This window comes from Solenopsis invicta, chromosome 14 (genome assembly GCF_016802725.1).
Source record: "Solenopsis invicta isolate M01_SB chromosome 14, UNIL_Sinv_3.0, whole genome shotgun sequence".
Taxonomy (NCBI): Eukaryota; Metazoa; Arthropoda; class Insecta; order Hymenoptera; family Formicidae; genus Solenopsis; species Solenopsis invicta.
The window spans coordinates 946,032-973,324 of NC_052677.1; the positions used below are offsets into that span (position 1 = coordinate 946,032).

Below are 27,293 nucleotides of genomic sequence, written 5' to 3' on the forward strand. Positions count from 1 at the left end.
AATTATTTATAATTTTTTTTATTAATATCTTTTTTATTAAATACATAATTTTTACATATTAGAGATGTACGAATTAGAGATATTTTTATATTGAATCGAATTCAATTTTATTTTATTTCTTTATTCGAATTCAAATCAAAATTTTACCCAAATTGAATTAAATCATAAAATCATAAGTTTTAATTAGCAATATAATTATGGTTGAATTTTAATATATTTATAGATAAAAATGACTTTTATATAAGAATGATATTGATTATATGAGTCATTTTAAATATGATATAAATATTGTACTTAATATCATAAACTGATAAAAGATATATTTTATCTGATAATATATTTTTTACTTCAATAACACAGCTACATTGATTTACTTATTAATAAGAAATATGATTTTATAAGATTGATATACGATTGTTTTTTAACCTTTTAAATTTAAAATTTTCGAATAGTTCGGATTCAAATTAGATTCCTATTGAATCTAACCTAATTCGATAAGTACTCAAATAATTCGCACATCTCTAATATTACTTAATAAAATCGGATTTTCCGCTACTTTTTCTTGTTATGCTCAACTATAACATTAATATATGTATCATGTTACTAATAATATTTATTTTGACATTTTTTGGACGATAGCTAATATGTATGTCTTACAAGGAGATGCTATGAATTGTAAAACACGAAATCAGATGAGCCTTAGTTTATTCGAAAGGAGGGATCGAGGGTATAAAAAGTGTCAGAGCGTTTGAGTGCATGAGCCTTTGTTTCAGAGAAATTTGCATGTGAAGTTTAGCATTTGTCGCGCGGTGAGTTAAGTACTATTGCACGGTAGGTTAAAGCGTGAAACATGGTGGTTGAGGAGACTAGGTGCGCGCCTTCTATTTTGTCTTCGGCGACCGCGTGTTTGAAACTTGCGAAGTTTTGAACACACGCGGCCGCCGAGGATAAAAAAGAAGGCGCGCACCTAATCTCCTCAGCCACCACGCTTCACGCTTTAACCTACCGTGCAATAGTACTTAACGCACTGCGTGGCGAATGCCAAACTTCACATGCAAATTTCTCTGAAACAAAGGACCATGCACTCAAACGCTCTGACACTTTTTAAACCTTCGATTCCCCTTTTCGAATAAACTAAGGCTCATCTGATTCCGTGTTTTACAATTCGTAGCATCTTGTTAGTTATAAACAAATATTCTTGTATTGGAATAGAACAGCAAATTTATAATATATAATAGACAAATAGAAGAATTTAAATGTGATACAAAAAATCCAACATATGCTGTATATGTTCATTAATTTTTAACAATAAATGTAGTTGATTCTTATCTCTGTCTCAATCTTCAGAATAATCTGTCACATAAATACAGAATGTGAAGCAATACAGAACATATGAAATAAAAACTACATAAAATTATATTAGTTATATATAAATTTTTCTTTTACACAATCACAGAACGAAAGAGGTAAAAGCTTAAAATTAATTGATTTTAAAGATGCTAGTAAAAATAGAATACACATTACATTATTAATTTCATAAATTTTCTTCAATTTTTTAAAATTCAAATATGTTTAACGCAAAAACAGAGATTATTCTTTCACCATTCGGCTCTTAGAATACATCTTGAAAAGGAAAATGGGCATTGTCTGGTTCGATAAGATCGGCGAGGAAACAGGCAGTGCCGGCAATGCCTTCGTAGAGTGAGTATGGTGAGTCGGGAATGCGTGCATCAGCTTGAAATTGTGGCGAATTCATAAAATCTGCGAATTTAGCAGCACGATAGAGATATCGTTTATTGCCGGTGAGTCTGTAGAGAAGCAGAAAAACGTAGCCGTTGCCCGCCACGCCGTGACAAATCCCAGGCCCTTTACGCAGAAGACCTTTGCGCCAGACAAGATCGCTGGCACGTTTGCACGAGTCGAGATAACGTTGATCTTTCCAACGTAAATATGCCGCTGCCATCATGTAGACAATGCCAGGGGCACCATGACACCAGTGCACCAATTCGTCATCGTTGTCTTTGGGGCTTCGTCCGGAATGATCTACTTCACCCATGGAGCATGGAAAATTGCCAGTTGTCGTTTGCAGGCTCAACAAATAATCCACGCATGTCCGCACAGTTTTATCAATATCTGCGTCGCTATCGAGGAATGATGGCATCTAAATGCAAGAAGTACAATTAGAATAACTCTAGGTATTTACGCCGCAGAAGTCAGAAAAAATAAAAGTAAGGATAATTACACGCAACCATTCTGTTATATACTTTCATGTCACATTGGTATTGTGTTGTTGCATTATTGTATTAGTACTGTGCTATGTTTTCAATTCTTTTTTTATTAATATTAACGAAGCCATAGTGAATTGAATCGATTTGTCAACGTAGTAAATAACATAATTGTGTACTGTAACCTAAAATAATCAATGTAGGAAATATAAAAAACTCAACGGTTATCGTGTAGAAGAAGAGTAAAGAATTCAATATAGTAAAATAAAAATATTTAGTGCTTATATTTTTTGTTTAGTTTGACGTCTCTTATAGATCTTGATATAATATAAGAACACAAGGTATACTATTGCGCATAATAGTGGCAGACTAATAAAGTAGCCAATCATATTCTTACCCCAAACTAGCACCAATTCAAATATGTACAGTATTGATGAAAATGTATGACAAAAATACAAACAAAATTAAAAGTTGTAAAAAATATAATACAAGAGTTTATAAATAAACAAAAAATATTAGAGTTGGCAAAAAAACTTGTTTTTTTTTCACTTTTAAACAAAAAACATCTTTTATATCTAAAACAATTTATTTACCTATTTTATTGTGCTTTTTAAGTAACCAAAAAACATGTTTTAAACAAAAACAATTTGGTATAGAAAAAGTTTCAAAATTAGTAACACTTTAGTTTTAAAGGCATTTAACAAAAATTGATTAAATTGAACATGACTTACAAAAGAACTTCGCGAAGTGAGAAATTCAGATTTTAAGGCTCCTGTCTACTCGCCGCGGCTATATTGAAGTCGTGACGTCAGAAGCGCAAAGTTGCGTGAATGACACGTAATTTTGCCCGATGTGCCATTTGTAAATAAAGACAATTTGGATAAAACAGACTAATCAGATGGCTTTAAAACGCTTGTAAAAACGAGTAAAAATAATTCTTTTTCCACCTAACAGTTAGTAAATAGTCGTAAAAAGCATGTAAAGTGAAGCTATGTAAACAGGAAAACACACGGTTAAGTTAAAGTTTTCGACGTTCTATTTGTAAATAAAGAATTTGGATAAAACAAACTAATCAGATGGCTTTAAAACACTTGTAAAAATGGGTAAAGACTATCCTTTTTTCGCCTAACAGTCAGTAAAGAATCGTAAAAAGCACATAAAATGACGCCTATTTAGATAGAAAAATACGGATAGCTATTGAAAGAAATGAAAAATAGGCTTTTATGTATAAAATTCAAAGAAATTTTACTTGCAGTCCATTTTTATGAATTTGGTAAATACGACACAAATCATATTTTCACAAACACATAATAACAAAATGACATGTACGACATCTCATCGTCAACCTGTCACGTTTCACGTCTATTAGTTCTAATTTTGTCCGCAACAGAATGTCGCTACCGTTAACGCGACGTTCTCGACTGAGGAGTCAAGAGCCTTAAAAAAAAACGCAATAATTACAATATAATAGCAGTATGTTATTATTTATTTTTTATAGCTTTATATTTTTATTTAAAAGATTGGCGTAAAAGATTGATACAATTTTATTTATGTATTACATGCAATAAATGTTAAAATACAATGTGTCCTAGTTTATATTTTAAATATAAATATTTATAAATAAAAATAAATAATTATAAATAGAAATAATACACTAAAAAATATAAAACGTTAATTCTTTTAGACTTATCTATTATTTTTTTGTTTTTTTTTTCACAATTTTTTCCAAATATCTTGTTTGAATTGCGATGATTTAAACAGTTTTAAAACTGTTTCTATTGCTTTAAAACTGTTTAAAACAAAACTCAATGTTTTAAATAAGTTTTAATCACACAGTTTTAAACATTTTGTTTAAAAGATGCCAACCCTGAAAATATATAGTATACAAGGTGTATAAAAACGAGTGGTTTTACACTACTTAAATATGCAAAAAAAATGATATTTGAAAAATAAGCAAAAAAGTTTCATATGAATTATAAGGTTTTAAATAGCGCATAGCATGGTAATAATAATAGTGTGACTTTGTATACTATTGTCAAACTCACATAAAAGTCACTTTGATATTTTTAAATGGAAACTCCAATATTTTATGGCATATTCTTATAGCTGACTCTAAGAGTTTTTCAAAACTCTATAATAAAGTTTTCTTAAGTAAATACTTTTCGAGTTATAAGACTCGAAATTACAGTACGCCAACATTAACATAAAAGTGTACTCTAGTAACATTTTCTGCAGAGCAGAATCTGTGTGCAGTTAAATGCAGCAAAACTGAGTCAAATGTGCAAGATTGTTCTCAATATGATCTTGTTGACAGTCTGTCAACAAGATTCGTATAATGTACATATAATTGAAAGTTTGCAGATACTTGCTGCAGAAATTGAATTTACTTGAAGCAGATTCTTTCCCGAACTGCAGTCTGTAAACAGATTGCTGCAATTCTTACAGCAGATACGTGCAAGTTTTTTGCGAGAATCTGCCTTACAGAATCTTTCAGAGGACTTTAACAGAATGAGGAAACAGATCATAACGTCCTGCTAGTAGAATTTGTCAAGATCTGCTACAAGATTTACAGCAGTCTTGCAACTATAAGGTATTGCCTGATCGGATTTATATGTGTATGCGTGCGCGTATAGCCGTGTGTTTGTATTTCTCCCTCTCACTCTCAGGGTTGGCATTTTGTCCACTTTTTTTCATTTTTTTCGGGGCACTGGAAGAAAATGGACAAAATGGACAAAATGAACGAAACGGACGAAATAAAGTCGGTAAAACAGAAATCGATGAATGAGACATATCGATTAACACCAATGTTGCAACTTCGTTTTTTTTCTAGCCACACGACAGACACGACACATGTGCTGTATTTTAGGTTAGATTTCTTATTTCTGTTTACCAAGGTGAAAAGTATTATTTATTTTACTTATTATTTTGTGCTTAAAATTATTTTAAAATGGAAAATGAGCCAGGGCTAAGCAATTCATCGTCTACTTCTTCTGTTTCTATTATTTCTGTTGACTCAAAAGTAAGTACATTCTTCGGAACTTTAAGAGCCTCTAGCCTCTAGGATCAGAGGAGTTCAGGTTCAGGACCTCCAACACAGGTATTGCCGCAGCTGTAACGTAAGAATTGACCAATTAAAATCATATCTACTCAAAAATGCAGCGTTACAATTCTTAATGTGATTGGTCAATTCTTACGTTACGTCTACGTATTAGTACGTATGGACGGTACGTACTACGTCTTATGTTATGGCTACGGCAATTCATGTCTGGAAGTCTGGAAGATGTCTGTGAAGTTAGCATATCATTTTCCAGCAGATCAAAAATAAAAGGGAGTTCTTGTCGCATGCGTTCTATAGTTCCTGGGGGTCAATTGTGTATCTTGAAACGAGGTGAAAATTATAAAAGTGAACAGATTTTACTAGATTTCGACAAATAAAATCGTAGATTTTACGTAGATCGTACGCTAGTAAATTTCCTCACTTTTGTAATTTTCACCTCGTTTCAAGATACACAAGTGACCCCCAGGAACAGAACTCGACTGCATGCGACAAGAACTCCCTTTTACTTTTGTTTGCTGGAAAATGATATGCCAATTTCACAGACATGTCTGAAGACTTTTTTATTTTTGTTAGGGTCATTTTTATTTAAAGAAACTTTAATATCTTTGTTTTTAAACAGAAATCAAGAATTAGCGGCACCGGCTTTGGTAGAATTGGTAGAAAAAAAGATTCAATCAGAAAACATTTTTATGAAATAACTAAAGGAACAAAAACAATTTTGAAGTGCCAGGTGTGCGAAAATGAAGTAAGTAATAAGGCTTGCCGATTAAGGAAGCACTTTGAAAAATGTACTAAAAAACAAGATGCAAAAGAAAATATATGTGATTCAACGGAGGGTTCATCGGGTTCAGAAACTGAAGATTCTAATAATCCAGCAATCAATATTAGCCGAAAGCGTAGGAATCCTGATGTTCAAGTACAAATTCAACAACTAAAACAACAAAAATTGAATCAATTCTTACTTAAAACAACCGAAACTGATAAACAAAAACTCGATTTATCCTTAGCATCTTACTTTTATTCTTCTGGTGTACCTTTCCGACATTCTGAAAATTTTTATTTTAAAAAAATGATAAGTGATTTAAGACCGGGATACACTCCACCTAACAGAAAAAAACTAGCTGGCGAATTATTAAATAAAATTTATAACAAAACCCAGGAAGACGCAAAAAATCATTTAAATGGTAAATCGGTTACACTGATACAAGACGGTTGGTCTGCTATTCATAACGAACCAGTGATAGCAAGTTGTGTCTCTGATGGTGAAAAATCTTTCTTTTTGTCATCGTATGAAACTGGTTCTAACCAAAAAACGAGTAAATATTGTCTTGATTTGGCTGTGAAAGACATTATGGAAGCAGAAAATAGGTTTGGATGTACTGTAAAAAGTTTTGTGTCCGATAATGAAGCTAAAATGAAAAAAATGCGCAGTGACCTCCAAAAGAAGCTTAACAATGAATCTGACTTTTATTTTATTATTAATGGCTGTGCGGCGCATTTTTTAAATTTATTATGTGGCGATATTTGTAAACTTTCTAATGTTAAAACTATAATTAAACAAGTTGTAGAATTAAGCAAATATTTTAGAAACAACCATGCAGCTAAAGGTCTCTTAGCCGAGTTTCAAAATTTTCGTATTCCACAGTTACCAGGAGAAACCCGCTGGAACAGTGTTATAGAATGTTTAGAGGTTTTTGTCATTAACCGTGATTTTTATCTAAAAATTGCTGAAAACCACGAGGAAAGCATTGAAAAAAATATAATTGATATTATTCAAAACATTGGTCTTATGAAAGAAGTAAAGTCGCTTATAACTCAATTAAAACCAATTCGAGCAGCCTTAAATAAATTACAGTCAGAAAATGCCACTCTTTCAGATACTTTAACCGAATTTTTAAAGTTAAAAGAATTATCCACAAATGACGTTCTGCTTCCATATAATGATTTAATTAAAAAAAGATTTGACGATTGCATTACCCCAGCCCATATTATTGGTTTTTTATTAAATCCCAAAAATTTGGATTTACAACTAGATTCTGAACTTGAGGAAGCAGGACGTACGTGGCTTTCTGAAGAAGTTTCGTCCGATTTTTTACTACTACTTATAAAATTTCGGCTTAAAATATCTCCGTTTCCGAACAGTTTTTTTCATGATCAAATGAGAGAACAACTAAGTTCCATACAATGGTGGGAGGCTCTTTTAAAAACCAATACTGTAAATTTAAAATTTTGTGAATTTTCCTTACATTTGCAAAAATGTGTTGCTTCGTCAGCCTCCATAGAGAGAATATTTTCCAATTTTGGAATAATACAAACCAAACTAAGAAATCGTCTAGGAATCGAAAAAGCGTCAAAACTTGTTGCCAGCCGACGAATGCTCAATATGATTGTTAGTCAAAAAGAAGACATGGATGATTTTTAATTTAAAAATTTATTTTACTTTTATTTAGCCAGTTGTCAATTTAAAATTTAATTTCGTTAATTATACATATACTGGCAAAGTCGCGAAGTAAATGTGTTTATTTTATTCTGTTAAAAATTTACATTTTACTTTTATTTCATAAAGTTTATTTTTCCTGAGATTATAAGAAGACATGGACGTTTTTTAATTTAAACATTTATTTTATTTTAATTGAGCCAGTTAGGTCAATTTAAAATTTAATTTTGTTAATTATATACTGGCAAAGTAAATATGTTTAATGTAATATTCTGTGTGTTTAAAAATTTATATTTTATTTGTATTTAATAAAGTTTATTTTTCCTGAGAGTTTATTCAGTTTATTGTGTTTTTTTTAATTTCGTCCAATTTTGTCCATTTTGTCCATCATATACATTTCTTTCGGGGCGGACAAAAGTGGAAAAAACCGGGGGGTTTTTTCCACCTTGGACAATTGATGCCAACTCTGCTCACTCTCCAAGCTATATAAGCTAGACATTTCTTCTCTCAAGTTCGCACAAAACACATTTTTCACTACTTCAATATGACGTCGTTGCCAACAAAACTTTGTTAGCAGCGTTGTTACACTAGGACGCGTTTACAGTATTTAAAATAAATTTTTAACATGTACCCATAAAAAGATATTTCCATTTTTCGAATTGCCCCGGTCTCCCTAACTTGTTTTTGTTAATTTTTCAAAAAATCGAAAAAACCTCAATCACACAATAGAGAGTATATTTTAATTTATGAAACTATTTCAATTTTTTGTTTCAGGATAACCAAAATAGCGGAATAGTGTACACTGTTCATCCCTGTCCGCAAAATCATGTTTTACGCGGATTGCTGTTACTCGCCAGATCAATATTTTTTTAACGAAATTTATCACGCAATAAGTTCAATATAGTAATAGAGTATTAAATTTGCATTGGATTGTATTTATACTTTTCCCAGAAAGAACCATCACTTTTCAGACCGCTCAGACTATTCTACCCCTTTAATGGAAACGCAAATGATCTCACGTGTGGTAGGTATTAAGATAATTTTAAGGGGTCTGGAACATTTCATAGATAATACGACCTCAAACAACCAATTAGGTTTATTAAATATCTCATCTGTTTAACCGTTTTTGAGACAACAATTCTGTCTTTGCTAAACTCACGTTTAGATAAAGGATTTGCTCGTTAGCCATTGCATGCGTGAGACACTGCTGTATCTCTTGATTATACAAAAGTCTAAAATTTAAACAATCATAATTTGATGAAAATAAATCGTATGATCATAAATTAAAACTTATTTGAAAACTCTTAAATTGCATATTCAAATACCGTTATTTTAAAACTATGAGTTTATTTAAGAATAAATATTTTTGATGTTAAAAAATGTTCAGAATTGCCAAATTGTTATTTTTGAACAATTTGACCTTAATTCACTCAAAATCTTGACGTGCTACGCAAATTTTGGCAACATCGTGTAACAGTATCTAAGTGTTTAGAGTAAAAAGTCTTTAATCCTTAAACACACTACTGAAAATTCTTCTAAAATTTCGATCGCTTGCTGTGTGAAGACGAAATGAAAAAGAAGATTCTGGCTAGATGGAAAAAAAAGTTTGAAGTCTCCCCTATAGACTGCTATGATTGATCAATTTCATTGCTCAACTAAGATAAAATGGCACGGAAGTAAAGTTTGTTCAAGAAGATCTCCTAAATTCCTTAATGTGTTTAATACCTATTTCCACCAATGCAGATTAACTTTGATCTCAATTTAACTTACTCTTTTGCCTATTTCCACCAACGCAGATTAACTTTGATCTCAGTTTAACTTACTCTTTATCTTTCTTTAGTTCTAAGAATTAGAAAAAGATAAGGAGCAAGTTGAACTGAGATCAAAGTTAATCTACATTGGTGGAAATGGACATTTATCTTTCTTTAGTTCTAAGAATTGAAAAAAGATAAGGAGTAAGTTGAACTGAGATCAAAGTTAATCTACATTGGTGGAAATGGACATAAGAGTTAAGATATGTATAAACGTAATGAGACAGAAAAAAGTGATTTTTTTTTGTTGAAGTGTTATTATCTATACTAATTATTATTTCGTGATTATTTTGTGTTTATTTCGTGATTTTTCATCTAACCTTAACAAAAGTTTCTTTGTAATATCTTTCTTTTATACATTATAAAATATATAATTAAGAATTTATTTTTTCAATTTATGAAGATTTTTGATACTTATACTTTTCAGATTTTATAAATCTTCAAAAGTTGTACAAAGAGAATTTTTTAAAATGTATCAGAATTTACATATACAAAAATATCTATACTTTTTTTTAGAAATTTTTATATAATTTGAACTAGACACAAGTACGTTTGTGTTAGTATAATATTTTATACACTATCAAAATATTTTATTTCAGAGCTCAATTTTGACTCACCTTTAAACATTCATTACATAATAATTTCATTAAAATATAATTGAGAAATCTCATAATGGTGTGTCTTATATTTTATCCAATGTTTTTTTAATTACGGAAAATAAAATTTCATCGCGTCCATCTATCGGCATTGCGACAGATTGCAATGAGATGAGATATAGACTTCTTCATATTTTTTCATATTCGTTTTGAAAGAAGTCCTTTTGCTGTTGTACTGGAATTAACCAAGTAATATAGCAATCTATCGCAATGTCGATAGATGGACGCGATAAAATTCTATTTTCCGTAATTAAAAAACTATCGGATAAAATATATGATGCAGCAGTATGAGAATTCTTAATTATGTTTTAATGAAATTATTATGCAATGGATGTTCAAAGGTGAACCAAAATTGGGCTGTGAAATAAAATATTTTGGTAGTGTATAAAATATTATACTGACACAAACATACTTGTGCCTAGTTCATATTGGTTTAAATATCCTTTTTGAGTATTTTAGATATTATGTTAATATGAAAAAATATGAAAAATATTCTTTTTTTCATATTATTTTCCTGGCATTTTAAATGTTTAATTTATCCAAGAGAAATTTTCTAAAACAGTTACAAAATTTGTAGAGAAATTCTGAAAAATTCTGTAAAGATGTAACAATGCACCCCGTTGCAATGCATTGTTCTCGGCAAACATCAACCAGAGACTGCTGTTCAGCTTTAAACAACAGAAGGCGCAATACGCCTACATAATCGCTTCATCGAGTCAACATCGCCGACGGTCATCAAAGACGGTCTTTGGCAAGAGAGAGATCCATGCACGACCCATACGTGCGCACGCGCGGCACTAGCTAGTCACGAAGAAATTTCCCGCATCAGCCTGTACCAGCAGCCCAAAAAGAATAAGCGAGCCAAGATGAATCTCGAAGTAAACCGAGAAAAGCCGAATGTGCGAGCCGACGGGTATATAAGGAGCCCGACCCGCACATTCAGCATTCAGTTCTCATTCCTGACTCCGATAGATAATTCCGATCCTCTCCGGCTAAGAAATACAGCGGTAAAAGTTCAAAGTACTCGGCAAGCCAAATATTCCGAGACATTATTCTTCTTCTAAAATCTCTACCGGAAACGCTGGTGGTGAAGGTTTACCACCGTCAAGGTATTTAACTGCTCCGGCTCTCCCAAGAAAAGATCCGCCGACTCCACGCTATTCTCCAGTCTATTCTTACGCATTATCAAAACTCCGCGACACGGCAATATACACAAATATCGCGCGCTCGCGCCGGGCTAGCCCGAGCACAGCACAGCTAACGCGCCAAACATCGCGCCCCGCGTAAACATGCGGAGTTTATAAGCATGCCGGTAGACGCATCTTATAAGACAATTGCTCGCTTCCAGGAATCGCGTCGCATATAGCTATTGTCAAAGAAATTTCCCGTGGTTGTAGGCATTCTTTCCGCACTTGTAAATAGATTCCTTACGCATATGTATGTATTATCTTCGCACCATGTTGCCGTCCGCGTAAAGATCTTTTGTAAAACTCGTCTCAAATAGTGTTTAAATTCATTGTAACGTCATGCTTCATATTGTCAAACAGTTAAAATTATATACATATATTATACATGTTATTCATCTTTGAAGTTTTCTAAAAATATATCTTATATTTTCTAATCATTCAGGTCTCGATTATTTTTCTCTCTCCCGTCTTGAACCAATTTTACTGATCGATGCACGAGCTAAACCCGAGTATCAAAAAATTACGGTTGTTACAAGGAAAATTTTAGGAAAAATTTTCGTATCAGAAATCTTCTCAATAATTAATTCAAGTAATCAAATGATTTTTTTTAAATACCTGTATAAGGATTTGTAAGATCGCGCACAGTCCATGAGCTGCGCCTAGATATTCTGTACCATAGTATGCATACATCAGTGGACATGGACTATTATGCACTCGCACATATGCTTTGCCCGAGGTAATAATTGTATGTGCAATTTCGTGCATTATATCAAATGGTACGACGATGCTTTTCATCATGCGATTTAACCATAATGCGCCATACAGGAAGCCGGCACGGCCTACGAAAAATTCATCCGAACCGCATTTCAAAAAGTTTACTTCTTTACAGCGCTCTCCTATAGCTATATACTGCTTTATCAGTGCATTGGCAGTTTCATTGTCGCCTCGGGCAGCCGCGAGAACTGCACCTATTGCTAGGATACCCCAATCGCCTGCAATATAACCAAATAAATTAGTTTCAATATTAAAATTTCCATTAAATTAAATAAAATAGACCGAGACGGTCATAGCAAGATCTTCGTGCTGAAATAATAATTTTATATGTTTCTAATCATTTTGTTTTATTTTCAAAAGTTGTGTTTGAAACCAAAAGTGACAGCGCGCAATTCAAAATGAATAGAAACATATAAAATATTATTTCAACATTTTTTCAAGAATGACCGTCTTAGCCAATCTTATTTAACCTTTTGCGTCACTTTTTTTTCTAGTAAATATAATTTTGTGAAATTTGATATCCGAGGGTTTTTGAGGTCGCTGATTACGAATCTGATGTCAAAAATGCAAAATTTAAAATGGCGGATCCAATATGGCGGATCCAATACGGCGGACAAAATCAACTGGATTTGCTTAAAATTTGCTATTTAAAAATTTTCGAGAACGCTGATTACGAATCCGATGTCAAAAATTCAAAATGACAAAACCAATATAGCGGACGGAATTGTTTAAATCAACCGAATTCGCTTAAAACTTTAAAAATTACATTTGTCACAGTGGTCTGCTATATCTGGCATTTTAAATTTTGTATTTTAGACATTGGATTTTTAATCAGAGACTTCGTAACCACTTAAATAACAAGTTCATGCAAATTTGAGCGCTTTTGATAATTTTGTCAGCCATATTGTATCAGCCATTTTGAAATGTAAATTTTTTAACGTTAGATTCGTAATCAGCGACCTCGATAACCTCTAAATAACAAATTTCAATCGTATCTAGTTAATTTTGATAATTTTGTCTGCCGTGTCATATTCGTCATTTTGAATTTTGAATTTTTGACATCGTATTCGTAATCAACGACCTTAAAAACCCCTGAATAGCAAATTTCAAGGAAATCCAATTGATTTTGATAATTTTGTCCGCCATATTGGATCCGCCATTTTAAATTTTACATTTTTGACATCGGATTCGTAATCAGCGACCTTAGCCCCCCCCCTCCCCAATAAAGATTTTGAAGTAAAGATTATAGGGCAATATACAAATTTAATCTCCAAAAACAGCAATTTTTCGGTATATATTTATTAATAACAAATTATTTATTTAACATATCAATCTAAAACTTATTTTATTACTTAGAAGAAACTTTTCGCAATCCAGCAATACCGAACATGCTAAAGGAATACGTGAAACAATTAATTTATTAATAAAATAACCTTGGTATATGTAATTCCCAGGGCTACATTATGATGCAAAAGGTTAATTGATTGTATACACTTTACGGTCTTGTATGTATATGGTTTTACACGGAAGCCTTTAAAGATGTTCTCTAAATAATATTCGTTGTTGTGAAGATATTACCAAGTGCCTCGGTGGACGAACTACACAGCTAAGACCTCATTCACGAATATAGTTTCAAGATATATACGAGGGTTATTTGGAAAGGTTCGAAAACAAATATCGAAATTATGTAGAAATCGGACCTTACTTTCCGAATAACTCTCTCATATTTTACGTCGTTAACGTAAATAAATTTCACATATTCCTTTAGCATGTTTGGCATTACTAGATTGCTAAAAGTTTCCTCTAACTAATAAGTTTTAACATATTTTAAATAAATAATTTGTTGTTAATAAATATATACCGAAAAATTGCCGTTTTTACAGATTAAATCTGTTTGTATAAAATTTTTCCCTATAATCTATACCTCAAAATCACTACCTGAAGATTTTTGAGATCGCTAATTACGAATCCGATATCAAAAATTCAAAATGGTGATTCTAATAAGAAACAAAATTATCAAAATCAACCGAACTTGCTGGAAACTTGTTATTCAAGTGTTTTCGAGGTCTCTAATTACGAATCCAAAGACAAAAATACAAAATTCAAAACGCTAAATGTAATATGGCGGACCAATATGGCAAACGTAATTTTCAAAAATTTGAGCAAATTTGTTTGATTTTGAACATTCTGTTCGCCATATTGATCCGCCATTTTGAATTTAAAATTTTTTACATCGCATTCGTAATCAACGACCTCGACAATCCTAAATAGCAAATTTTAAGCAAATCCAGTTGATTTTGATAATTTTGTCCACTATATTGGTTCCGCCATTTTGAATTTTGTATTTTTCACACCGGAATCATACTCTGAGCGACCCCAAAAACCCCCGGATAATAAATTTTACAAGATTATATTCAGTAGAAAAAAGTGACGGAAAAAGTTAATTGCAGAAATGCTTATTTTATGTTGTTCAATATTGTTCTATGTTTACCGATTGTAATGAATTAAAAGCTATTCTTTTCAAATTAAAATGCTTTTTTTACGTTATTACAACTTTTCCCTTAAAATTAATAATAATACTTTTATGTTGTTTTGGATTCTTTCCGAGGTATTATAATTTTATATTTTTCTCATGTTTAAGCCAAAATTTTATCATGAAGGAAACAAAACATTTCAATTAATTTTTTATGTAAACAGTTGAATATCAGATAAAAAAATAACTAATTTAATGCATTTGTTCCCTATTTTTTTTATAGGTTGTCAAATATAAGAAAATTGTAAAAAAGTCTGATTGGATAACTATAATTAAAATGAGAAATTTAGAAAAAACCTAAAATTTGCTTCTCAGTAAGACCTTTCTATGTATATTGTATTAAAAATTAGCCAAGGTGATATATAGAATAAGAAATATATTTTAATTTAAATTCTATAAAAAACCAGGCATTTTATCTGTACAGGCTAATACATACGTGAGTAAATAAGTAACACTATGTAATTGATAAATTATTTATTTAAGTAATATTTATTTAGTTTTTATAATAAAATTTATACTTTTTGTTTATTATATGGATGTCCCAAAAAGATCATATTTCCTCTTAAGAGCGGATTTTTTGGAACATTCTAAGAAAAAAAAAATCTAATACAAAAATGTTGAGGGTATAATGGTTTTCAAATTATTCACGATTAAAGTTTACGAATCATAGAGCTGACATTTTGCGCGCTCAGGCACGGTGACATGACAAGGGGTGAAGGTACCACAAAAATACCTCTTGACGTTGAGGTTGTCATACAAATACGCAGTGACATTCTTATTAAGGGGTTATGCCACCTTTGAGAGTAAAAAAATTTCAGATTTTTTTTTTGTTTGCTTAAATGATACTTTGAAATGTATAAAATATAATTTTATTCGCCTAAAGTCGGTCTGGAACTCTTTCATGTACGAAATAGCCATGTTTGTACGCAGCGCTATAACGCACGGAGAGAATCTCGGTATTCTGCCTTTTTACTTCAACTGTCAAGTAGTTAAGTTCCAGACAATTTAGTATTGTAGAGGCACGAGATTACGTAATTTGAATAAAACGTAAAAGTTTTATAGGCAGAGGCAAATTGAAAGGTAAACTGTCGACGAATTGACAATATACTATGGTCCAGCTATTCGCAGAAATTCTAATTCCATTAAAGATACGAGATGAAAAATATGGGCGACTATATTCCACAAGATTTCCATAGACAGCAAATCGCAGCATGACCAGTCGAAGAAAACTCTTGATGTTCTTGGCAGCAGGCAAAAGCGCATAACGGATTACATCACTATCAACACAAACTAACTTTGAGTAATAAAATTTTTGAAGCTGTTCAACCAATTTATGAAAAACCAAGTCGAGACAAGTTGCTATCTCGCTGTGTTGGCCGGTTTACCCAAAATAGCAACGAGAGCTTCAATTCTGTGCTGGGCAATAGCACCGATCGTTTATAGCAATAACAAAGCAATCGTTGATATTGCCGCAAATATTGCTGTTTGCAATTTTAACGATAGTTTGCACAGCATAATGGAATTATGCAAGTCTTAAATTTGGTAATTGGGAGTACTCGCTACATTCTGCGTTGAAATAGACAAACGCCGGATACACACAGCTGAGCGTGACATGAACGAGGAAGCTCAAGAAGCTTGTAGGCAGCAGACATCAAGAAAACCATAGATGACAAGTATATAAATGTAAAAAATCAACTGTATGGTGGAGACAATGCAGATTAACGGCGAGCCTCTAATAATTACAAATTTTCTCATTTCAAATGCAATTTCTGTAAAATATCAGTTTTCAAATCGGTGTGCAGCGTAGCTCCCACAATTTACATCGGATCAACTTCAAACAAAGCAAAGCTTATTGTGCATCAAATTAAATCTTTTATGGAACTACGTAGCCGTTTTTTAATAGGATTGTTGGTTTTTTGGGGGGAACTGATTTTGTAACGATTTTTCAGTGAAAATTTGTATATTTTTTTTCAAGTTAGTGTAAATTCCACAAAAATTAATATTTTTCAAAAATTCTACGTACTTCCATGGCAAATTTATCACGGAATATGAGACGTTTTGAATTTTTGTTCTACGGTATACCAGTCAGTCGGAATCCTGCACACCGATTGGATCGGCATAGCACAAAAGGTAAAGTCACTAGATTAATTAAATACCGCAATTCATAAGACTCAATGTATAAGGATTTGGAGCCAAAATGGCGTCGGAAAGTGTAAAGAATGCATACTTTCATAATGTATCTACAAATTAAGTGCAATTATTTACCGTGAGATGCATGAGATCTGTTGTTGTACTCTGAGAAATAAAACAATTACTACGTTTACACGGCCCAACTTACGCCAAAGTTATAACATCGATGTTATAAAATTGGCCAATCACGAGTACTCCTCAGAAGAATGGAAAGACTGTGATTAGTTAGTATCATAACATCGATGTTGTAACTTCGGCGTTAGTTGGGCCGTGTAAACGTAGTAAATATTAAACGTTGTAACGTTACGCCTTTCCGCCGCCGAACGCAACGCGTAAGATCAAACACGCGCGCGCGTTCAGCTAAGCATGCCGCGATCACGCGCTACCATGCGTGCCGCGCGCCACGCTCGGCAAGCGTCCCTACTCCGGCCGGCCCCACCACGCGCGCTGACTAGTACATACGACCGCGCGGACTGCTATATAAGCCGGCAGCGAGCAGCCGAGATCAGATCCGTCCGAACATCCGATCTCATCGGATCCTTTCCAGCGCTGGACATACTCGGCGCCTCCTAGCTCGGGGATTCTCGAGCACCTCCTCGGGAACGGGCATTCTCGTTCCAACCTTCCCGCGACGGGTAAAACCGTCGTCCCCGAGGCCGGGTATGCTCGGCCAATCCGATCCGCTCAGCCGCGCGACGGGCATTCTCGTCGCGCAGGCCATCCAATCCGATCAGCCGTGTGACGGGCATTCTTGTCACGCGGCCAATCCGGACCGTCCGGCCGGACGACGGGCATTCCCGTACGTCCGGCTAAATCCGATCCGAATCCGTTGCGCCGTACGGCGGGTATTCTCCCCGCACGGCAATTCCGTTTCCGTACAGCCGGACGACGGGCATTCTCGTCGTCCGGCCACTCCGACCAGACCGTTCCGAGTGTCCCCGGGAATTCTCGGGGACCGTCCGCGCCGACACCGTTCCAGTGTCCGCCACCGTACCTCCCGGGCTAACCCCGCGAGATGAGGCCGAACCGGCCGACCCCGTCGACAGCCCGCGCACAGCGCGAGGGCGTCGAGTACCGAGACCGTAACCGGTCAACCGCACGGGCCAATCGGGCCCCGAGCACGGCATTAGAGTGGACCGCCGCGCGGCCACTCTAACAAACGGATACCGTACGCATAGAGCGTAAACCGAAGCCGTCCGTAGATCACACGACTCATCCGAGTCGTTACATTGCGATAACCGCGAGTCCGTTCCGACATCGCACGTTCCGCCGCGAACTTTGTATATAGATCTATGTTGTTAAACCGAGCAACTCCGCTTGCTACTTCCGCGCGCAAAGCGCCTAGTCACTGTCCGTCCGTTTCCGAATTGTTAAAGTCCTTTCCGTTTAGATATTAGGTCCCGCGCAAATACGTTGCGACATGTTCTCTTAAATTCACGCGGGCCGACGACCGCGCCGTTAAGTGCCGCGACACTATTCGACTATCACGTGATTGTTCTCTTGATTTCACGCGGGCCGACGACCGCGCAATTGAGGACCGTAATGTTGTACAAGGAGCTCAGTATTATCCGATAACGATATCGGAACTGTATAATTTCATTTTGTACTAAAGCATAGCTAAATATATTTTGACCTCTTTCATTTTTACTACCAAAATACGGCGTTATCATTTCGACACGAACCCGGACATCCGGCGAGCACATCCGAGCATCCGATCCTGAACCTAAAATCCCGTAACCGACACCGAGAAAGTACCAGCGTTACATGGCGCCCGAACAGGGACCGTTTGTCCGTTGACCGATCACGTCCGTGCATAATTTTCGCGATAAACCGCCACCGATTTTCTTTTAAATTCTTGTACATCTTGTGTGTCCAACCGTCACCGTTTCTTACTGTCTGATCATTCCGATGATCGTTTCCGACGACCGCTTCCGATGACCGTCCCCGTTGACCGTTCCCGCCAACCGTTCACGTCCGTACCTGTCCTGATTTACCTGTTGTTCCCTAACCGACTTTCCCCTCGAATTTTTTTTTTCTCTTTTCTGGCAAACCGCGACCGTCTCCGTCCCATATGTTGCTCCGCGCTAAAACGGTGACCGCTTTTACCGACCGACCAGGACCGTTTCCACCGGTAAACCGTGACCGCCGTACCGAATCCCGTCAACTCGAACACACCGAGAATGCTTGACCGAGCTCAAGTGCACCTAGGGTACCGTTCCGATCTAACCAGGTCCGACTCTGACGTCATCAGAGCAGAAGACTCCAGCAGACGACACTCAGGCCGCGAAAGATGAAGCGACAGAGTTTAACCGGAGCATTGACGCCGCTAAAAAACGGACCTCGTGAACAACACGCGTCCTGGACATGGCTCCCCCAGGAGAAGGGGGTACCTCTCCCGGTCCAGGACGAGTATATAAGGAGCCTTCCGCAGGACCAAAAATTGCAGAAAGTTCTCTCCGAGCATGGGAGTTCTGGACACGCTCCTTACCAGACCGGCCACCGATGCTGAGTTTGAATCGCTGTGGTCCCAAGCGATGGCCACCGCGATGGACCAGGCGCATCTGTTCACCGCAACAACCCCTACCGTCGACCAGCCGAGCGAGCCTACGAGGATTACTCAAACGACCCGGTCACTGCACCAGACGCCACCCGTCACACCGATGACCGTGGACCGTCTTAGAAGCCTAATGACGGCGCCATCACGAAAGCGTAAAGGATACATGTGCAGGACCTGAAGCCGGACCGAAACCACCAGGAAACCGATCCCACCAATCAGGGAGAGGAGAGCAGTACCGAATACACCGAAGACACCGACCCGGAAGGGGAAAGCGATTCCGAACGCACCGAGACCGTCGATAACGAGGGGGACCAAGCCGACCCCACCGATTCCGAGCAGGAGTATCCTATATAGTGGCCAAAGTTCGCCACTTCCGAAAGGGGGAGGTGGTGTAACGTTACGCCTTTCCGCCGCCGAACGCAACGCGTAAGATCAAACACGCGCGCGCGTTCAGCTAAGCATGCCGCGATCACGCGCTACCATGCGTGCCGCGCGCCACGCTCGGCAAGCGTCCCTACTCCGGCCGGCCCCACCACGCGCGCTGACTAGTACATACGACCGCGCGGACTGCTATATAAGCCGGCAGCGAGCAGCCGAGATCAGATCCGTCCGAACATCCGATCTCATCGGATCCTTTCCAGCGCTGGGCATACTCGGCGCCTCCTAGCTCGGGGATTCTCGAGCACCTCCTCGGGAACGGGCATTCTCGTTCCAACCTTCCCGCGACGGGTAAAACCGTCGTCCCCGAGGCCGGGTATGCTCGGCCAATCCGATCCGCTCAGCCGCGCGACGGGCATTCTCGTCGCGCAGGCCATCCAATCCGATCAGCCGTGTGACGGGCATTCTTGTCACGCGGCCAATCCGGACCGTCCGGCCGGACGACGGGCATTCCCGTACGTCCGGCTAAATCCGATCCGAATCCGTTGCGCCGTACGGCGGGTATTCTCCCCGCACGGCAATTCCGTTTCCGTACAGCCGGACGACGGGCATTCTCGTCGTCCGGCCACTCCGACCAGACCGTTCCGAGTGTCCCCGGGAATTCTCGGGGACCGTCCGCGCCGACACCGTTCCAGTGTCCGCCACCGTACCTCCCGGGCTAACCCCGCGAGATGAGGCCGAACCGGCCGACCCCGTCGACAGCCCGCGCACAGCGCGAGGGCGTCGAGTACCGAGACCGTAACCGGTCAACCGCACGGGCCAATCGGGCCCCGAGCACGGCATTAGAGTGGACCGCCGCGCGGCCACTCTAACAAACGGATACCGTACGCATAGAGCGTAAACCGAAGCCGTCCGTAGATCACACGACTCATCCGAGTCGTTACATTGCGATAACCGCGAGTCCGTTCCGACATCGCACGTTCCGCCGCGAACTTTGTATATAGATCTATGTTGTTAAACCGAGCAACTCCGCTTGCTACTTCCGCGCGCAAAGCGTCTAGTCACTGTCCGTCCGTTTCCGAATTGTTAAAGTCCTTTCCGTTTAGATATTAGGTCCCGCGCAAATACGTTGCGACATGTTCTCTTAAATTCACGCGGGCCGACGACCGCGCCGTTAAGTGCCGCGACACTATTCGACTACCACGTGATTGTTCTCTTGATTTCACGCGGGCCGACGACCGCGCAATTGAGGACCGTAATGTTGTACAAGGAGCTCAGTATTATCCGATAACGATATCGGAACTGTATAATTTCATTTTGTACTAAAGCATAGCTAAATATATTTTGACCTCTTTCATTTTTACTACCAAAATACGGCGTTATCATTTCGACACGAACCCGGACATCCGGCGAGCACATCCGAGCATCCGATCCTGAACCTAAAATCCCGTAACCGACACCGAGAAAGTACCAGCGTTACAACGTTAAAAACATGATTAATTTCGAATAAATTAAAACATTTAGACTTTATAAAAATGTTTTTAAATAATTGTCGTACAGACTTTGTGCCATCATGCCACAATATTGTTTTCGAACTTATCAAAACATTTATTATAACAGGCATCCATTTTAAAAAAGAAAATATTAATATTAACAAATTGAACACATATAATAGTAGAATATTGTAAATAAAATTAATTTATATAATTTATGATTTTCTTTCTTACTTAAATACATTTATACACATATGCACGTTTTAAATGTGACGCATATTGAAGCGTGAATGGCGGAATAATTGCGGTATTTTATAAATCTAGTAACTTTAGCAAAGGGTCATCTTTGGCGCCATCTACAGGACATTCTTTAAAGTATTTTTTAAATAAAAAAATATATTTTATAACTAAAAACTATAATAAAATCAACTCTCAAATCCGTATTTTGATTACTATGTTCCTTAGAGGTAAAAAAAATTAATGAAAAAGAGGAAAAATTTCTTACGCAAAGGTATTATAACCCCATAAGAAATTATTTCTATAGGAAACATATTTGTACATTATAGATAATGTCTTCAACAAAATATCAATTCAATAACAAGATGTTACGATAGCCGTTAAATCAGCTGTCAAAGTAAATTCATTACCATATTCATATGATAAAAACTTTTATCAGCATTTTTTTCAGAGTAGGAGAATTTCAGAGATGTAAGTTAGCGTCGGGATTATTAACTTAATTTTCAATTTAGTTATGTAACATTTGAAAAGCTATGTTTATAACTAAAAGTAATGACGCGCTGTTCAATATTTTTTTAAATTAAGACATAAAATATTTTAGTACCAAGATCCTGCTGACCATCTTGACTTATCTTATAAAGAGTGTTGTATTTTAAGAGGGCACCCCGAATATTTCTGTTCCCTTGCATTTTACAAGAAAATGTTTCAGATAAAAGTTGAATGGTTTCGAGAGGGACATAAGAAGGTTTAATATTGGTTTAACCTTGGATGGAGTCGTCAAGCTCAGGTCAAGATCACATTGATTTTTTTAAAATGAAACATACTATTTTTGATTCCAAAATCTAATAGCTGGTATCAAGAGCTTTCCAAAACCCTACAAGAAAGTTTATTTTTGTTAAGTACTTTTCGAGTTATGAGGCTTGAAAACTACAGTGTACTGCAACTTTCAAGCGTCATAACTCGGAAAGTACTTAACAAAAATAAACTTATTTATAGTGTTTGAAAAGTTCTCGAAATCGACTACAAAACAATGCAATAAAAAATATAGAATATTAAGGAAGTACCGATACACTTTAATTCGAGAACTACCGATACTCTAACATTATATCTTTTGTTAGATTTTCTTATAGTCGATTTCGAGAACATTTCAAAACATTATAAGTAAATTTATTTTCGTTAAGTATTTTTCGAGTTATGACGCTTGAAAATTACAGTACACTGTAGCTTTCAATCCTCACAACTCGGAAAGTACTCAACAAAAAGAAACTTTCTTGTAGAATTTTGGAAAGCTCTTAACACCAGTTATTAGATTTTAGAATAAAAAATAGTATGTTCCATTTAAAAAAATCGATGTGACCTTAACCTAAGCTTGACGACACAATCCAAGGTCAAACCAATAGTAGCTTCTTATGTCCCCCTCGAAACCATACAACTTTTGTTTGAAACATTTTCTTGTAAAATGCACAAGGCTGGCAAAAATCCGGGTTTTTTAAATTAAACCCAACCCATCCGGTTATAACCAATTTTATCTAGGGATGTTCGATTCCGATTCGATTCTTTACAAGATCGATTTTTTTGGTTTAAAAATCGATTTTTTAAATCGGATTTCTGGTATTCGATTTTTTTGCAAATCGATTATTTACCCTAAGAATCGAAAAACCGATTCTTATTTTTAAAAATTATTTTTTTTTCTTTACCTATTGCCCTTAAAGCGTCGTCTACAATAGAGACTGAAATTGAGATTACGTATGATATTCTGGACGCGGCCATGCTGTTATTTCTGAATTCAGTGTCCATTAAAGATTAGTAATTATAAAAACATTATATAATTTTATATTACAAATAAAAGATATAAAAGTACATAAAAGAAACGTATGTAAACAAAAAATGATATGAAAGCAACCTATATTTTAACAAATTTTTTTTTTTTCAAAAACTTAATGCTTAATTACATAATTACCTGTTTTATTTATTGGTTAAAGTTTTAAAAATTAAAATCTTAGAGCTAATAATAGTTAATTTAAAATTGATAAAACGTTAATAATTAATTAAATATTAATGTACGTTTTAATTATATATATAAATTTTTAGATCGATTTTAGCAAGATCGATTCTTTGATTCCAATTTTTTTGCAGAATCGATTTTTATGATTCGATGCAAAATCGATGTAAGAATCGATTTTTATAAGAGAATCGAACATCCCTAATTTTACCCAGTTTTGCCCGGTTAAATCCGTTTTTCATAAAATTCGTAACTGTATTAAGTTATAACTTCTTTGCTTCACTTTATTTCGTACTAATTATATGACTTATGAGAGTTGATTAATTAAAAACTAATATAAACGTACGATTGACATTTAAGATTACTTTACAATTTAATTTGCAATTAAAACGTTTTGTGATTTAAGTATCTAGTCTGGTGCCATGTTGAAACTTTATTTTGAAAATGTATATTTCTTTATAAATGTATAATATTTCATTTTTAAATGTATATTAGACATACACAATACAAATAATTTACGTTTAAATTTAGAGGTTAATCCACAATATTTTATTTTCTTAATTTACTTCATTAATTAAATTTAGAAAAGTATTATTACTTTTATTACATATAATTTTATTTTATTTATTAATATATTATATGTATATTATATGTATTAATATCTAACACTATAATTTTAAAATATATAAAATATAAATAATAAAACGCAACTTTTGTTTTCTTTTGTGATTTACAATCTAGATGTTAATTTTATTTATGTTTTCCTAGGCTTTAAAAATGTATAGTAAAATAAAACCTTTATTGGTTTTAATATGAGTTTTTCACTTGGTTAAAACTGATTTTAACCGGGTGGGTTTAACTGGATTGGATAAAATTTTACCAGCCCTGAAAATGCAAGGAAAATATTCGGAGTGCCCTCTTAAAATGGGATAACCTGTATATTTTGTTAAATAATATTTAATTTTATTATATGTAGAAGACTGCAAGTATTAAAAAATTACAATAAAAGTTATGTACAAAATATAATTATTTCATTGTACATTTTTATTTATTTTATTATTTGCAATGTAATGTAATCTAAATATTATTTTGCAAACAAAACGCTGTTTGATGACAGCATGCGTTGAACTTAGCACACGCCGTGAGCGGACTTAGAAAATTTTCAGCCGTCCAATCAACAAAATTAACAAAATAAAGTTTCTACTCGAGTATAGTAACATATAATAGATTTTAGAAACAATTTTTTTGCCAAATTTTATATAACATTTTGCAGAATCTTTTCAGAAGCGTTGCACATAAAATGTAAAAAGTTGATACTTTTAATGTTGTATGGGATAATAAAGTATTTTTCATTAAGCATACTTTAAAAGTTTCCGATAGAAAAAAATCTTATCGTTTTAAATACGGATTTTGGTCTGTAAATTCATTAATGTGAATCACTTTTTATCGGAAAATAATAGAGACCGATTCATATTAGTAAAATTTTCGATAAAAAATGATGGAATAAAAATGTTATCATTCTGAATATAGATTTTGGTTTGTGAATTCACAAATGTGAATAGTTTTCTATTGAAAATTTTTATTAGGGTTACTCAAAGTGTATCACATTAAAAGATTGCTTAGTTGGATTTATTGTTTTGTGTGCGTGCGTGCGTGCGTGCGTGCGTGCGTGCGTGTGTATCACAGTAGAGATAAGGATTTCACAGTTTGTCACTCCCTGAGCAATTTTTAATTTCAAATGCTCTTTACTGTTTTTAACTTTCAAATCTTATAACTCGAAAAGTACTTAATAAAAAAATATTTTATTTTTTATTATAGTTTTGAAAACGCTCAATTTTAGTTACAAATGCAATAAAAAAAATAGAGGTTTTGCATTTGACATGTTTAATGTTGCTCTTGACTGGGCTTTTTAAGATCATCAAAAATTCAAATAAATATTATCAGCTAATAGATTGCTTTAAGTTCTACTATTTTTGTTTAAAACGTTTTTCCAATAAACAAATACTTTAAGAGATAAGTGGCTGTTCAAAAATTTTTGCTATGAACAATACAAATTACTATTTACATCAATACAAAAAAACATCCTACATATTTTAAATTTAATTTTGTATGTTGAGGTTCCACACTCAAGAAATAAAGAATGTATCTCCTAAATCTAATTGTATTAAAGTTAAGTTTGTGATTAAATTTCAATTAGGTTGTAGAAAATAACTAAAAAGTTTTCTAGAAAAACGTAATATTTTCCAAAAATCTGAACATGCCTACATAAAAAGCTTTCCAAATCATAAACATTTTAAAATATTTGTTTTAGTTTTTTTGTATTATTAAAAATTAATAAAATCAGGAGTAGAAGGAAATGTTTTTTTACATTAAATGTTAAAAATGCCTTTTTACATCACATTAACTGAATTTTTTCTCGTTAGGATTAAGTAATAACTAGTTAAAAAGTTAAAAAGCAAATAATAGAATTTAAAAGTTAATAACTTTTAACTAAATTTATAATTAGTTGATTTTAAATGTTTTAATAATTTTTAACTTTAACTAGTTATTTTTGAAACACAAATTTTAATTTTGTAAATTTTTATAAATTTATCTAGAAAATTATTGAATACCAAGAATTACTTTCAAGCAATATTGCCATTTTCATTATTTTAATTTGTTGTTACATTTCTTGGTCACATGTATTAGAATTTATTGAAATTTTAATTCATTTTTTCTTCAGTTAATTAAAAAAAATTATAAAAAAAACATTCCTATATTAAAAAAACATTTTTTTGTCTTATATCATATAACTTAATTTACAAATAAAATAATAAAAATTTGTTTAATCAATATTATAATTATATTTTTTATTTACTCGCTAAAGTTGTATTCTTATTTGTAATTGTGTAATCTAACTTGAAAAAATTACTAATTTCTAATTTAACATAAATAATGCTTTTCAAAATTGATGTAACTTTCGAATTAATTTTTTGTTCATGTAACATAACTAAATTAATTTTATAAGACATTAACTATAACTTTGGTTAAAAGAATATATTCACTCAAACCTGTTTACAATGGTATTTGATTTGGATATGAAAAGCTGATTTCAAACAAAAACTCATTATTCACTGTATTGTACTAGTTCAAATTCTGTACGAAAGAGGATAATATGAGAAAAAGTGTTGTATTCTGCTGTAATTCGATACAAACCCAGAAGGAAGCCGGTATTGGAAGTACTGGAACGTCCTTCGCGACGTTGCACCATCGATAAAGATGAATGCAGATAATATTCAGCTAATAACAAATTCTTTTTGCTGGTTTCAGTCTCCAAGGCGGTACAATTGGCAAGTCGCATAAATGCATAAGAAATGCCGGACGCGCCAACGTACAGCCCACCGTCGGCTTTCGCGCGCTCAGGTGGTTCCTTGTCAACAATACGCTGCAAAATCTTGCGCAGGTTATCTTTAGCGGTACTTTGACTTTCGTTAATATCATTTTGTATTGATACCAGGTCATCGGCTATCTTTTCCTCACGTGCGCAGTATTCATTTGCAAAATATCTGGATCGTCGCAACATAATACCAGACGAATTTTGAAATTTGCTCTTTCCAATATAACGAACTGTGTCAATAAACAGCAAACGCAAGTAAAACGGCATCGACCAGGCTGAACCAGGCTAAACGCTAAACAGGATTTAGATAGAGTGGAAGCGTTGCGTATTCTTCGACGCTGTCGCCACCCAGTATTTCAGTCGGGTACTGTTTGTGTAT

The 27,293-nt window shown here is 34.7% G+C and overlaps 2 protein-coding genes across 3 annotated transcripts; one reads left to right on the plus strand and one right to left on the minus strand.

The window, feature by feature from the left end:
- Window positions 1-568: 568 nt before the first annotated feature.
- Window positions 569-27,211, minus strand: LOC105206040 (lanC-like protein 3 homolog). Its single transcript, XM_026138085.2, has 3 exons — window positions 26,734-27,211; window positions 11,990-12,366; window positions 569-2,161 (listed from the first exon to the last, which is right to left on the minus strand). The coding sequence occupies exons 1-3, from the start codon at window positions 27,179-27,181 to the stop codon at window positions 1,613-1,615; spliced, it is 1,374 nt and encodes a 457-aa protein (XP_025993870.1). The 5' UTR covers window positions 27,182-27,211; the 3' UTR covers window positions 569-1,612.
- LOC120356871 lies at window positions 4,053-8,645 on the plus strand. 2 transcript variants are annotated; one of them, XM_039457598.1, is made up of 3 exons: window positions 4,053-5,244; window positions 5,903-6,028; window positions 8,495-8,645. In XM_039457598.1, exons 1-3 carry the CDS (start codon window positions 5,173-5,175, stop codon window positions 8,591-8,593), a joined length of 297 nt encoding a protein of 98 aa, XP_039313532.1. In that variant the 5' UTR covers window positions 4,053-5,172; the 3' UTR covers window positions 8,594-8,645. The 2 variants fall into 2 exon arrangements, with proteins under 2 accessions (XP_039313532.1, XP_039313531.1); XM_039457597.1 differs by lacking the exon at window positions 8,495-8,645 and having other exon boundaries at window positions 5,903-7,854.
- Window positions 27,212-27,293: the final 82 nt, after the last annotated feature.

Bases quoted from the DNA above. Each gene is read 5' to 3' on its own strand.
- LOC120356871 (XM_039457597.1), top strand. From the start codon at position 5,173: ATGGAAAATGAGCCAGGGCTAAGCAATTCATCGTCTACTTCTTCTGTT. The intron at 5,245-5,902 runs GTAAGTACATTC...GTTTTTAAACAG, and splicing joins TTATTTCTGTTGACTCAAAA to AAATCAAGAATTAGCGGCAC.
- LOC105206040 (XM_026138085.2), bottom strand. From the start codon at position 27,181: ATGCCGTTTTACTTGCGTTTGCTGTTTATTGACACAGTTCGTTATATT. The intron at 12,367-26,733 runs GTTTGTATCGAA...GTTATATTGCAG, and splicing joins CAATACCGGCTTCCTTCTGG to GCGATTGGGGTATCCTAGCA. The intron at 2,162-11,989 runs GTATTTAAAAAA...TCTTGCATTTAG, and splicing joins TCTTACAAATCCTTATACAG to ATGCCATCATTCCTCGATAG.